Here is a 14,105-nt window from a genome sequence, read left to right as displayed (position 1 = left end):
CAGGTTGCAACCCATCACCTTCTCAGCAGAAGGTACGATGCGCTGCAGTCTGCTCTTGTCCCTGGAGGTGGCGCTGTTGTACCAGACAGTGATAGAGGAGGTGAGGATGGACTGGATGATGGCTGTGTAGAACTCCACCAGCAACTTCGACGGCAGTCGTAGTTTTCGTAGCTGCCTCAGGAAGAACATTCTCTGCTGGGCCTTCCTGATGTATGTATGTATGTATGAATGAGTGGACCATGAAGGATAGGTCTATAGTCCAGTCTTGATCACTGGAGCTCCACCTGCTGACCAACTGTCTTTATCAATTCAAGTCAATGACCATTTTAACATCTTCCTGACCACGTCAAAACTAGAAACTACACTTATTATTTTAGACTTCATCTGTCTTTTCGTCCCCTACTCAACTTTTCCCTCTGGCTCTGCGACCACACTGGTGTTAGCATCGCAAGATGAGTGTTCCAGAGGTATTGTTTTTTCTTTCTCAGTCAGTGACTTTTGTTCGGAACTGAAAAGATTAAAATAGGAGGCGTGTTAAGTAAAGAAATAGACAAGAGGCCACCGTGACCGACACTTCTGTACCAAGAGTCTTTGGTGAGCATGGCGTTGAAGTGAAGTTGGGAACAGTAAATTTACATGTAGCGTTTTCAATTTAAGCTCCTGACTTTCAAATGAGAACACAAAAGGTTCCAAATCACGAGCCTCGCTTGTGGCTAGGCTACATGTGTGCTACTTCTTTGCTTAGCGTGATAATCGCTCTGTTTATAGAGCGATCAGTTTCTGTGTTTCCGTTGAGATTCGGGTTGATTTTAATGTCATGTGACGTGTATGTGCGGTTATTTGCAGCTCTCAACTGCTGTCAGCGTGACCCAACAGTCCGAGGTGACCCACTCGGTGGCGGCGACTGTCACCAAGGTGACTGCCAGAGAGAAGGTGTCATCTGTGCGCCAGATGCGCGAGTCCCCACCACCACAGAAGAAGAGGCAGGCGGTGGTTGATTCTGAACTCAGGAAGAGGTAAGTGTTCTGTGTGGGCTTCGACTGGCACTTGTTCAAGATTCACGCGGATCCATCTAATTTCAATGAAACCTCCAGTTTCATGCACCCGTTTCTGCTCACTTATCTCAGCAGGTAAGACGAGAAGCTCTGCAGTTAATCATGTCTGTAGTGACAGTGATTATAGTGACGCTGGTGGTAGTCAAGTAGATGTGTTTAGAATAGTCAGACTTCAATGACAAGTTAACTGAGTGCAATACAGCCCCTTGTCATTCTCATCTGAATTCAGCTAAACTTTTCTGAAAAAACTTTCATACATTTGAAAGAATTCTATGTGCAGCATATTTTCTTGAATCGGTTTTAAGCTTGATGCTGAGTTTAATGTTAACAGGAGTTGAAAATAATGACCACGCATTTCCAAAAATGAAATGTAATTTTCATATTCTGCTTCTTTGCAAGACTTTACATGCTGGTTTTAAATTTCTTTTTAAATTGAAAGTTTCCATTCACTGTAAAATTCAACTGAAAAATAACAAAACAGATGGGAGATGAAAATTCAGTTGTATTTCGGCTTAGTATTGAGTTATGGTGAATAGTACCATTTATTTCATCGTTTGATCTCGATGAAGAAAATGTCATGAAGCTCATATTTTAGTGAAGAAATGCCACGGTGGAAGAGAAATGTGCAGCAACAGAGTACTTATAGTTCATGTTAAATCGGCGAGTGTTATCACCTCATGCAGGTTTCTGTCAAGCTTGTGGTGGCCCCTTTGATTTGAGCTCTGACATTGAAACAGCTAAGAGGGACCCGCCTCAGGATTAAGCCGTGCTTCACAAGTGAGCAGAGAAATCATTAAATCAGTTGTGAGATGAACAAGAGGAACTGAAGTGGAGAGAAAAGTACAGTCAGTGCGCGCTATGAAGGAAAAAAATAACCAATAGACCAACTGACCAACGACATCCTCAAGTCCGTAATGTTTTTCTCAATGTGTTGAATTCGTGAACAGCCTTGTTATTTTTATTTTTATTTTTATTTTTATTTTGTCAGCACTTTATTCCAAAACACTTTCCTAGTTGGTGGATATAAATTAAATTCTGACTCTGATTCTGATTCTTATCATTGTGGGTATCGTTGGTAAACATAAAATGAAATAATAAATAAATAACTATTTATTTAATGCACAGTGTAGAATGTCTTGTCATCAATTTCACTTCTTCTTGTTATTCCTATCTTTGGTTCCTGGGGCAGTGTACAGTAGTTCTGTACTGGATCGTGTGGTGGTGTTTTCCCACTCACCACAGGCGTTTTTCTGAAACCTGTGTGAGTTACAGCACAGTCAGCTGTTGTCTCCAGCTAACCACTTTACATCTGATGTGATTCCGCCTGATCAGGAAAATATTTCTTTTTAAAAAACATCCCAAAGTTTCCTCCTCAGTTTCTTGTTCCTTTCGAGGTTTCATGCTTTTCTCTGTCTACAGTTTGTTTCTGACTGAAGGCACCAGACAAAATCATGTGTGAAGAAAAACCTTCACAGAACACAAACTCGGCATAAATAAAACAGAAAAGCCAGTCTCACGACACTTGGATTTGCCTCCGAGTATTCAGCATTCATCATATTATGCACTTCTACTACTGCGTTTTATGGAGCTTAGAGGTGGAAGACAAAATGAGAAATCGGAAACTCCGTCAAGGCTGGACTGCGGCTTTCTGTTGGGACTGGAGTGAATACTAGATCTCCTAAAACTATAGGAATGGTGTTTGCTTTTATCAGATTGTCGTTCCCAGTTCTTCTTGGAGGTGACGTCTGATGGATCATTGCTGGTGACATGTAGAAGGGATGAGTGTTTTTCTTTGTGTCTGACCATTAGTCAGTTCAGTTGTTGACAGGTTTGCGCTGCATGAAAGACTTGAATTCCTGACTCGGATGTCTAAGTACATGCGCAGCTAATAAGTCTGCAGAGAACTGTCCGTCTGAGAGCATTAGAGGCCCATTTGGAACAGTGATGTGAGTTTATTTATATCAGCTTGGATGGAAGTGGCTGAAACAAAGCGCATGACTCAGACACTCACTTAATGTTTTATGCAGGTTACTTTGAGCGAAAAGCGCAGTGGCAGACTCCCGAAAATTGGATGAAAGGCAGGGGCAGATTTTTGCTCAAACAGGAAGGAGCGGAAGTTGAGAAGCAACAAAAGAGAAAGAGAAGAAACAGTTTGTGGACTGGGATTCAAGGTTGCTGGCTGTGTCATATTTGAGCTGTTAATTCACAGAAGTTTTTTTATTTCTATGATTCGCTGACATTTGTTTTTATCCTTCTTCCTTTGTTCTTTTTATTCATGTGTAAAAATGAGGGAAGCCCAGTCATGGTAACAATGTGAGACTTTTGTTTGTTGCCCCTCGATGACAGTTTTGTGATGGTGTGTGTTCTTACTTTGTGTGGCTGCAGGTTTGACGTGGACTTCACCGAGGTCCACAGCTACATGACCCGTGGCGAGGCCATCTTGCAGAGTCCAGAGTTCTCCGTGTCACGAAAAGATGGCAGCATTCAGGACCTGCACGACAAAGTCCAGGTGAGTGTTTGTGGCCTGCGCTGGGTTGCAGGACTGTGACTTGATAGTCAATAAAATACTCTGCAACAATTGCTTCAGTTATCATGAAGTGGATATTTAAACAGAGAGCGTTTGTTTTTATCCTGATTCAAACTATGTTTCCGATATGACAGACAGAGGAAAAGTGTTCAGAACAAAATGAGATATGCTGAACTGGATTCACTTAAAATAAGCGTTTAAATCCATGTAGAAATAACAGATTGAAAAATACATTCAGAAAAATGTACATGGTAGATGTTTATGTCCTCGTTTATGCTTACATGTTTTTAAGTTTATATACATGTATTTGTTTACAATTTTTGTATGATTGCATTTTTTATTTTCCACAAGTATTGATTTCTTTGTCTACTTTGTCGTGGGGAAAAGTAAATATGTTCAAGTGGGTGGTCCTACCCCATAAATACATATGTATACTGTATCAGAAAAAAGATACAATATATAAATAAATGCATATTTAAACTTTTAAAGCATCAGGATATCAATTAAAAATATAGAAATATGGCCATTACAAAATCCTACCATGTAGTTATTATTTATATAGTTTTTATTCATTTATTTATTATTATGTTTAAGTTTTAACATTTATTTCAATATGAATTTATTCTATGTCGCCCCGACTGTGAGGGCTCTGCAGTGAGGTGAGGTGTAGGAAGGATTCAAGGTGAGAGTATGAGTGCGTCAGGAGAGGAGCAAAGAGGGATGTCCATGATGATGGTTGCTGATAGTACAGTGATCTACAGCTCAAGTTGGCAGAAGGACTGATGAAGATAAGAACAAATGCCTTTACCTTAAACCTTAATAATGAATGAATTCGTATTATTCTTGAAATAAGTCATATTTTTATATATATATATATATATATATATATATATATATATATATATATATATATATATATATATATATATATATATATATATATATACAATTTTTTTTTCATATTATTTATTCTATTTTGTCGTGAGATATTTTGGGGATTTTGCGCACTTAATTATGATTTTGTTATCGGTGAAATGCTAAAATGTGATGTGGGTTTTGAATGATGTCTTGTTTGCTTGTATAAACAGATTATTACTTCCAGATTATTTGGCGCATCAGTAGTGTTTTTTTGGAGTACCAATTAAAAAAAAACCACTCATATTTAATATCAGTTATTTTTTATTTATTGAATTGTTTAAACATTGTTTTAAAAAAATCATCCCTAATTTCAACGACACTGTTGCTGTGCGCTGTGATGCACGAGCAAATTTCAGTTACGCCCATCTGAAGTCACACGACTTGGTTTGACTCCGATGCTGTGATCATATTTAATAGGAAAACACTGAAAACATGACACATTGCGACATGTATGTCTTTTATTTACTTCCGATTTAGTGTGAGTTTAAACTCTACTCTTAAACTTCCTCTGCCTGTGTGGCATGTTTTCCTCCAACTTTGTCTTTCTCTCCTCCATCTCCCTCACTTTGCTACAGGCGATTGAAAGAGAGCGGCCGGAGAAATACCGAAAGCTTCAGGAGGCAACACGCACAGCGCAGACTCTCGTCGAGCAGGGTAACTAACACACACACACACACACACACACGCGCGCGCTCTCTCGTGCACACCCTGTCTGTCCCCATGGCAACAACCTCACCTGTCCCACCCTCGCTCCCTGTCTCCATAGAAACACTGATAGTGAGATGAGGAGACGGAAAGAGAGATGTTCCTTTTCTTCGCGCTCTTGTCCGTCCTTGTACAATTGTTGAGCCTTCGCAAAGCCAGAGACACTCAATTTCTACTTTTGTGTTTTTCCCCATCTGACCTTTAACCTGTGTTGCATCACGACCTGCGGGAACATTCTTTAACATGTCACTGCACTTCAGCGAGGAAGATCAGAGGTTTGCTGTGCAAACCCTATATGGCATTCCTAATATTTAACTTCAGTCAATATTGGAGTCAATTTCAGCATAGTGTCTGGTTTAAAAGTTACTTAATGTTAGTATTTAAGTCAGTCCTCCATCCGAAAACAAAACGTGCTTCTTCTTCTCTGCGGTGTTCCTTCATCTCAGCAGATGTGCTCGTGCCCCGTTTGAAGTCTTCATGCTCCGTTACTGTCTTTCATGAAGCTAAAGAGATTTTTGAGACTGTTGGTGACCACATTCCAAGTAAAGTTGGGGTTTGGTAGGTGAAAACTAAAGGGGCTCATCTGATGGAGGAGTGTCTATTGATTTTCTCATCGGACCTTTTTGGCTTCAGTCCGAAAACACTTCAACTAGTTCTGTGGATGCTAGTCAGAGGTTTTTCTCTCTGATTTAAGGGTCCCACTGTGGCCTTTTTTTCTTCAAATCACTCATATTGAAGTAGGTTTGTGTGAAAACAACGGCAGTTTTAAAAGGTACATCAAGTTGAAGTTTGCAAAATGGCCACCAACTCCAACTACAAACATGAGTCTGAGTCCCTTCCGTTGTTGGTAACACGTGCTGTTATATACTTTAGACTCTGGGCTTCCCTCCTCCCCCTAGTGGATATATTTGTGAACTGCTACACAGGGGTTTATTTGTGTTTTCTACATGGCAAGATCACAGCATCCACTCCAGTGACAGCAGTTTCAATGAGGAGATTCACCGATTCTGACATCAAAGTTCAGATCCGGACAGGTCTTTGAATAGCTCCTTAAATTGTGCATGAGTGGGTCTCGGCAAAACCTGTGATGCAGCTGCTCATGTCTGTCAAGCGGTCCTCAGTGTGTTTGCAGCAATTGACTGCACCTGCTGTATTGAGAACATCCTCCAGGGCTAATGTCCTGCAGCAGCAGCAGCATCTTATCAATCCATGGAGCTGGCGTGAGGCAGTTTGTGGGAAAGTCAAACACATCTCCATCTCAGATAAAAACTCACGACTACAAAGTACGCTACTTTGTTTGGTCCTTTGGTGTAAGATGAAGGAGCTTATGTGGTGTTCCGAGGGGTGACATATTGTGCAGGCCTATTTCTGAAGTAGTATTTCTCAGGTATGGTTGAACATGGTTCTTTCATTCTTAAGTATATGTTTAGGCAGGGGACTCCAAACCGGTCCACAATGGAGAAAAGGTCTTTGAAGTCAAGATAAACTCTGTCACATAGGACGGAATCTGTGCAGCGACGCTGAACAGAATATTAGGTCGTCGGTTGTAAACAGCTAAAACAGCCGAATTAGGATTCTCACTGGCAATATCTGGGTGCAGATATTGGCACAAATATGCCCCACCACTCATGGCTTTAAAAGTCAGTTTTGAAGTGTCCGATGAAAACCCGCTGGATTGCTCTCCTCCGTCATCATACGAAGCTGAAGAATGAGTGTGTTTAAATATTTGCTTGATGAATGTGGGGACGCTGCTGAGAGATCGCCTCATCTCTCTTGTCAGTCACGCTCTGTTAGTATAGAGATGACTGCGGTGGAAGAGTGTATTTTGAGTTGCGACTGACTTGAGATATGAGTCAGAAGTTCTATCCTCCTTCATGCAGAATTGGTGTCTGGTCTATCTAAAGCAGAGAATAAGAGTCTAAACAGAATTATTTGATATATGAGGTGTAGGGCTGGTCAGTTAATCGAATTTTTATCGGGATATGATTATGTCTTCCTTTGACAATTGTCTGCTGAACTTGAAATATTGTCTCCTGTCTCCACTGTTCTCTAAAGCCAGACCATACAGACTGGAGTTTCTAGAGTGAAACATTTAACCTACATGACAAAGGTTAAATAGAACTGTTAAAATATTATTTGTATGTTACACGTTGATTTAAATGTAGTTCATTGTTCAATAATCTTTTGAATAATCTGAATTATTATGTGAATCAAAATAATCGCGATGAGCGTTTTTGCCATAATCGTCCAGCCCCAATATGAGGATTGTTTCCAGAATAATTATTGATGTTTATGACCTCCATTGGCACCTCGTGGGTCAGTCAGTCATACGTTGCAGGGGACCTAGTTTGGTGGACAATGGCTTTGATTCTGATGGACGTTTAAGCCTCTTGTTAGCCACATAAAAAGACTTGACCGACCTTGAGTTTTACAAGGTGTATGATGACAACAAGCACACAAACACGCTCGAAATATTAGCTACAGTCATTTACTCTGCATTTTTGCTTTGTTGAAGTGCAACAAATTTATGGTGAAATTCTGATGTTTCATCTTGACAAGCATCACCAGTCTAATCGCTCATCCAGCTAACTTGGTGCTGAGTATCCTCACTTAGAATCCTAAGTCAACATTGGAGAAAAATAAAGGAAAAGAAGAAAAAGAAGCAGGATAGTATGAAGTGTCCACTTTTGTCGAACTTTTAACCTGACTCAGGACACGTGGTTCTCAACCCAAAAGTAGTCGGGAAGCTGCTTTTATTTTGTTTTTATTGAGCTGACATATCGTGTCACATGTTTGACCAGACATTTTTGTCTCTCCTATATTTTATATTATATATGATCTATGTGTTTTAGGTAAATTGGATTTGGGTCCCAGCTTATCATTAAGGGGGGACAGTGCTTCAAAAAAGCCAGAGCAGTTGTGCGTCGCTGCTCCAGAGGAAACAAGTTGCGTTTTTATTGGCACATATTAAGTCCACTTTTTGGCAATTGTAATGAAAACATTATTTTTTTGGCTGGTTTATGTCTGTCATCACAGAGAAAAAGATGCGACATTTTAATGTTAATGGTCATAATGTTAAGTTATGCCCACTAACAGGTCAGATGTCCACAAGAACTTCCAGCCACTTTCTGTCGTCCACAGACTTGCCTGCCAAAGTTCGGCCTTTTCCACGTCCAATTATCCGCTGGCTCCTGGGCTTTAGTTTGCCCTTTCAGCAGCCGGAGCATCAATCCATCTTCGTACAACTTTAACATTGATTTCTCTCCCCTGGAATCTTCCAGGTTTTCTTTGGGCCAGGAGAATTCTAAGAGCACTTTCAGACAGCCATTTACATCCCAAAAATGTCAGTTACCTGCGAGCATGGATGCGTGCGCCTGTGTTCAGTAAGCAGGCAGATGAATGGCTTTTGCTCCTGTAAATATTGATGACTCCCTCGCTCCCCTACAGATGACATTCACCACATCCAGCGCTCACTGACTGCTTCGATTCATGTCCGTCCCAGACAGAGGGGCGAGACGCATGCATCACCCAGCGTGTGTGTTTATGTGACAGTTGTCTCTCCGTGTCTTTCAGAGGGGAGTCGTGCCGATGACATTGCGCAAGCAGCAGAGCAGCTGAACCAGCGATGGGTGGGTTTCTGTGCCCTTTTGGCTGACAGACTGGCGTGGCTGGCCTACCAGACAAAGGTACATGAAAGGGGTCTTCACAGTTACACACACACACAACACGCAGAAACTTTCTTTCTTGTTCAAGCCTCTATTTCTGAGGCCGAGGATGGCGGGGCTCTCCGGTGGTCAGTGACGCTTTGAACAAATGTTCTGTGTTCTGACATTTTTCAAGCTCCGGGTGCTATATTTAAACAGTCCGTTCAGTTTCCCCATATTCATTCAACAATTTCGAGGCATTTTGATTCGTGTTACATTTGTATGGGCCCAGTTTCTTTTGTGTCCGTTTTTAGTTTTTATCTATTGCTTTTGTTCTGTTTTATTTTTAGTATGAATTAAATATGGTCCTTTACCTTCATGTTCTTTTTTATTTGATTTATATTCTGAATTTTTAGGAAACAATGAATACCTGCTATTTACTTAATATATAACAAAAAAATGGAGTAAACTGACATTAACATCAGTATATTAAATAATAGCAATAAGCAATAACATTTTTAACTGTATATATTTTGGTTCATTTTCTGTACCTGGCTGGAATGGGATTCCATCATTTTTCTTTCCTGTAATTCAGTTGGATTTTTATTATTATTTTTCTTTAAGCCGTAATTCAAGCATTTACTTTTATTTCGCCACATATTGACTGATTTATAATGACAGTGATTTTGTCATATGTCTAATATGGGCAGTTTATATTTTCCCCTCATATTTATTGAATTATTTATCAATTATTATGAAAGGTTAAATAATTATTAAGACCGTCTTTGTCATGTTGCACAGCCCTCACAACATCTCCAGAAGAAGATCTGGCTCCACTAGAAATTTTATTGCCCACTTCTGGCTCACTTTAAAAAAAATTTTTTTATGTGTTTTATTTATTTTTTATTTTTTTATCTGACGTTTATTAGTTTGACTCCTGCCTAAAATACTGAAAACTAAAAAATGCTGGTTAGATTTTCCCCCCAGGCCTTGAGTTTCACACATGCACTTTACTGAGTGTCTGTAGATTTATATTTATGGAAAGGTGATCACGGAAAGTGAGGGAGAACTACTACCACAATTGAAGCATGGAGGTGACTTTCAAGCCTCGGACTTCTCTCTGTGAAAACATCTATTATTTTGACCTTATAAACTCTGACGTTTAGTTCCTACAGGAAGCAAAAAGTGATGTGTTGTTTAACACTGTCTCTCTGCAGGTTCTGGCCTTTTACAACTTGTACGAACAGTGCGAGCAGGCGGTAGAAAACAGTGAAAACTGGCTCAAAGTCCAGCAGCCACCAGCTTCGGAACCAGAACCTCTCAAAGTACAGCTGGAGAGATGTCGGGTAGGTGATGGGTTTGTGTTGTGTTCGAAACATTGGTTAAATACTTGCTGCTTGATGCTTCATTTATTTGCAAAACAGATTTCCTCCTGCTTCATTTATTGTGCAGTTTGCTGTTTAATTGTTTGTTTCCTCATCTTGTTTTTCTTATCTGGCTTTCTGTCTCTTTCCATGCTTCTGTTTGTATCAGCTGTTTTATGTGAGTATTTTATTAAACAGTGAGAAGTACGGATGTAACTGGTAGCACTTAGGCACAATGCATTAGAAATGCATTAGAAACTCCCTCAATGTCATTTCAGATAAAAACCTACTGTATTTAAATTCGGGATGGGACTTTTTTCTAGATTCATTTTGATGGATTAGTGACTGTAAAAGATAATTCAGTGATCAATATCACAGATTATTTAAGTGTCTGTGTTATTTTCTGGGAACAAAAAAGCTTCTTGTGGTCAGTGAGATGACTCTTACAAACACTGTCACTTTTACAGCAACATTGTTGTCAATGACCCCCAGTTATTGACATATTTTAAGCCGCTCAAAATAAACATTTGTTTCATATGCTGTTATGAACTTCCACTATTATTCGGACCGGTCTGTTCTTTCATTGGGAAAACCACAGGCTCTCATGGCATAAGAGGAGTCGAGCCTTGAAGGAGGTTCACGATTGCACTTGATCAATGTGTCTACATGACTGTATCTTCTCCTTCAAATCCCACTGATGCAGCCACTCTATCAACTCCAACTCTAAAGATTTTAATAGACCACGCAGACAGTCGTCTTGACTCCCTTAATCCCACTGCTTCTTCCTCCAGACCCTTGTGAGGCTTCTGAGCGATTGTTCCGAGCTCCAGTGCATCTCAGCACATTCTGCTCAGATCACAACACAATGCCGACGGAAAATCGGTTTATTTTTAGACCAGACCGAGGACAATGTGTGGCCCGGGGTCCACATGTGGCCCATTGCCTGTATATACCTGGCCTTCAAGAGGTCAGAGTGGAGACTCTAATCGTATAGCATTACTTTTGACAGCTTCAAGTTGGAGCTCACACACCTAGCTTGTTGTTGATATATTTTTATGTCATACTGTTTCATAAAGAAACTTAAAATATCCTAAATTTTACTTGCCATTTGTAATTCCCAACAGCAGTCAATCTTATTTGATCTTATTTAATGTTTAGTTGAATTGGATTTTTATTTGTTTTTATTTATTTTAAATTTATTAGTTTCGGGGTCTTCAGCTGGGAGAAGACCGAGGGGTCGACCCAGGACCAGGTGGAGGGATTATATCTCTCCACTGGCCTGGGAGCGTCTCGGGATTCCACCAGTCGCAGCTGGTCGGGAGAAGGGCATTTGACGGCAAGGGTTACGTGCATGAGGATGAATGAATGAATGGATGGATGCAAAAGATAAAAGATAATATCGATTTTAAGAAGGTCTCATAGGACACAAGGCAGGTGAATTTAAAGTAGGTATGAGCAAAACAAATCTGCCCTTTAAATGTCTTTTAAAGTGGAGTCAAGTCCATGGAATCATACCATTTGAATGTTATCCTTTCAGAGGAAATCGGAGGTTCATACATGGCTTCTCTGCTTCTCCCTGGTTTTGCTGAGCTGGTCCAATTTCCTGCTTGGCTTCCCATTCATTAGCACTTGGCGCTGGGTTTAACTTTTCTGATTCTACATTAAACAAATGAAGTGGAACTGTGAAATTTAAAACACAATACATTGCCACGTACTTCTCTTTTTTCATGGGTCAGCAAAATACATTTTAAGAGTTCATTTCCAGCTTCCAGCTGTCGGCTTCAGAGGAGTGGACTAAAGCCTGTGCTCCCGCAGGAGGAGGTGATCCGTCTGGCCTCCCTGCAGCCCCAGGTGGATCTTCTGGAGAAGAGGCTGAAAGAGCTGAAGGAGGCCAAGGAGGGAGACGAGGACCCGACAGCCTTCCTGGATGCAGACATCGACGCCTTTAAGGAACATTACAACAAGGTTCTGGAGGATCTGAGGGCGAGAGAGAAACAGCTTCAGCTGGGTAAGTGCAGATGAGGGAGGGATATGTTGGTGAGAGGCCTGGTACTGTGTCTCCGCCGAGGCATTATAGATTACTCTAGAGGAGAGGAAGTGATCAGTGTGGGAACCTCCTGGTCTGTGGCACACATGGTGAGATTCAACGCGCCTGGCTCTGGCTTCTGATTTCATTTTTTATGATCAGGAAACATGACATTTTAGGTCCTATTCTATTTTATCTATCAAACCACTGCACGTCACCATCACGTCAACTGCCACAGCCGCAAATATCGCCGTCATTTGATGTCCACATTACAAAAAAATGCACATAAATGGAACTGCCAAAGTTCATTTCTTAATATATATATATATATTCACTCTACTGAACTCTAACAGATATATATACAGGTATATATATATATTTTTTTTTAATTACTGTATTAACAGCTAATTTAAAGTGAGATAATACACTATCAAATCATAATTTTCCTTATTTGAACAATTTCATAGCGTAATTACACATTGTTAACATCCAACATTTAAATCTTTTTTTTCCCCATTCTGTCCTTCTCACATTTCTACAAACATAACCATATCCATAACACTGATCGAATGACGCTTTGATACAATCTGAGGTACTCGATGTACAGCTTGTGTGTTGTGTGCTGTCCCTGAAAATAACTCAACACACAGTCAGTGATGTCTAACCCACCGGCATCGAAGGTGCGTGCACGTACGTATGAAAAGGTTCAGATATAATTGAATATTTGAAGAAGAAATGCGAGGGTCGGACTCGCTTTTGTGAGGTACCTATATACAAGTCTTTTAATGTTTTTGATGCCTTTGATCTCAACAATATTGAAACCATCAAGAATTTAGTTTGGTTGGTTGTTTTGGGTTTTTTTTTTTTTTCTATGAGTGTATTAGGTTTTCCTTTGTTTCTATTGGATGAATGGCCGCTCACACCCCAGCCCCATCTTTTTTCTAGATAAAATAACCTCTTTTTACAGCAGGAACCCAAAACACTTTAACTTTATCTCACAGCACATAGTTACTGATACATGCATACATATAATATTACAATATTATTGCAGTAATTACACCCTGAAAGTGTAATAAATAACTATTGTAGGACAATAATCGTTGAATCCTAGTATGACAGATTTAAAATTCATTTTAACTATGCGTTGGAAATTGACTGTAGACTGTAAAGCGTCTTTGAGCAGCCAAGAGAAGAATTTGATGTATTATTATTATTATTATAACTGTATCAAACTGTTGTTAATGCCTCTCAATGAAATATGAATCCCTCAGTAACTCTCTTCTCCAAACGAATCCCAGTTTGGATTCACTTGGCCTTCCAGAGCAGATGGTCATCAGCTGGAGAATATTCATGGTGCTGGCTGTGATGCTGCTTGGCACAGTTTGCAGTGGATGCTTGACACCATGACAACCATATGGACCCCGCATATGTAGTGCAACAGCATTTTAAATAGTGACCCAGAAAGGAGGCCGTCGCCTCCAAAATAACAAGCAAGAAACGCCACTAGCATGGCAATAAGTTTAGCTGAAGAAACCCATTTTAATTTGGATGGAGACGGAAGAAACGAGAAAACATTCCTAGTAATATGATGGGAAAACTGAAATGAATGTAGTCGCTCTACATATCCCGACTGAACCTGTTGGAACAGGAAATATTGAGTGGCAGTTGCCTCGCTGTGCTCTTGAAGGTGAACCTGGCATCTGTAATCTGCTTTCTGCTGAACTTCGAATCTGTTCAATACGATGGTTTCTCCTCCTTTATGAGAGTCTAGCGGCTTCACATTTGTATGTACAGATGTAGTTGATATTGAAGCCAACACCGGCCACATTTTCATCTGCCTCAGATGAGGAAAGTGATAGTGCAAGA

At 40.1% G+C, this 14,105-nt stretch overlaps 1 protein-coding gene across 12 annotated transcripts in view; it reads left to right on the top strand.

Moving 5' to 3' along the window:
• The window catches only part of dmd (dystrophin), a 230,881-nt gene that overhangs the window by 122,988 nt on the left and 93,788 nt on the right, over nt 1-14,105 (top strand). For 8 of the 12 annotated variants that reach the window (XM_053872436.1, XM_053872463.1, XM_053872426.1 and 5 more), the window contains exons 19-25: nt 847-1,016; nt 1,095-1,130; nt 3,441-3,564; nt 5,076-5,154; nt 8,779-8,891; nt 10,067-10,195; nt 12,029-12,221. In XM_053872436.1, the coding sequence (XP_053728411.1) occupies nt 847-1,016; nt 1,095-1,130; nt 3,441-3,564; nt 5,076-5,154; nt 8,779-8,891; nt 10,067-10,195; nt 12,029-12,221 (844 nt within the window). The remainder of the gene's footprint in view (nt 1-846; nt 1,017-1,094; nt 1,131-3,440; nt 3,565-5,075; nt 5,155-8,778; nt 8,892-10,066; nt 10,196-12,028; nt 12,222-14,105) is intronic. The other 4 variants (XM_053872553.1, XM_053872472.1, XM_053872455.1 and 1 more) reach the window with 1 other exon arrangement.

Source organism: Synchiropus splendidus, chromosome 1 (genome assembly GCF_027744825.2).
Source record: "Synchiropus splendidus isolate RoL2022-P1 chromosome 1, RoL_Sspl_1.0, whole genome shotgun sequence".
Taxonomy (NCBI): domain Eukaryota; kingdom Metazoa; phylum Chordata; class Actinopteri; order Syngnathiformes; family Callionymidae; genus Synchiropus; species Synchiropus splendidus.
This window is presented reverse-complemented; position numbering and strand designations above follow the sequence as displayed.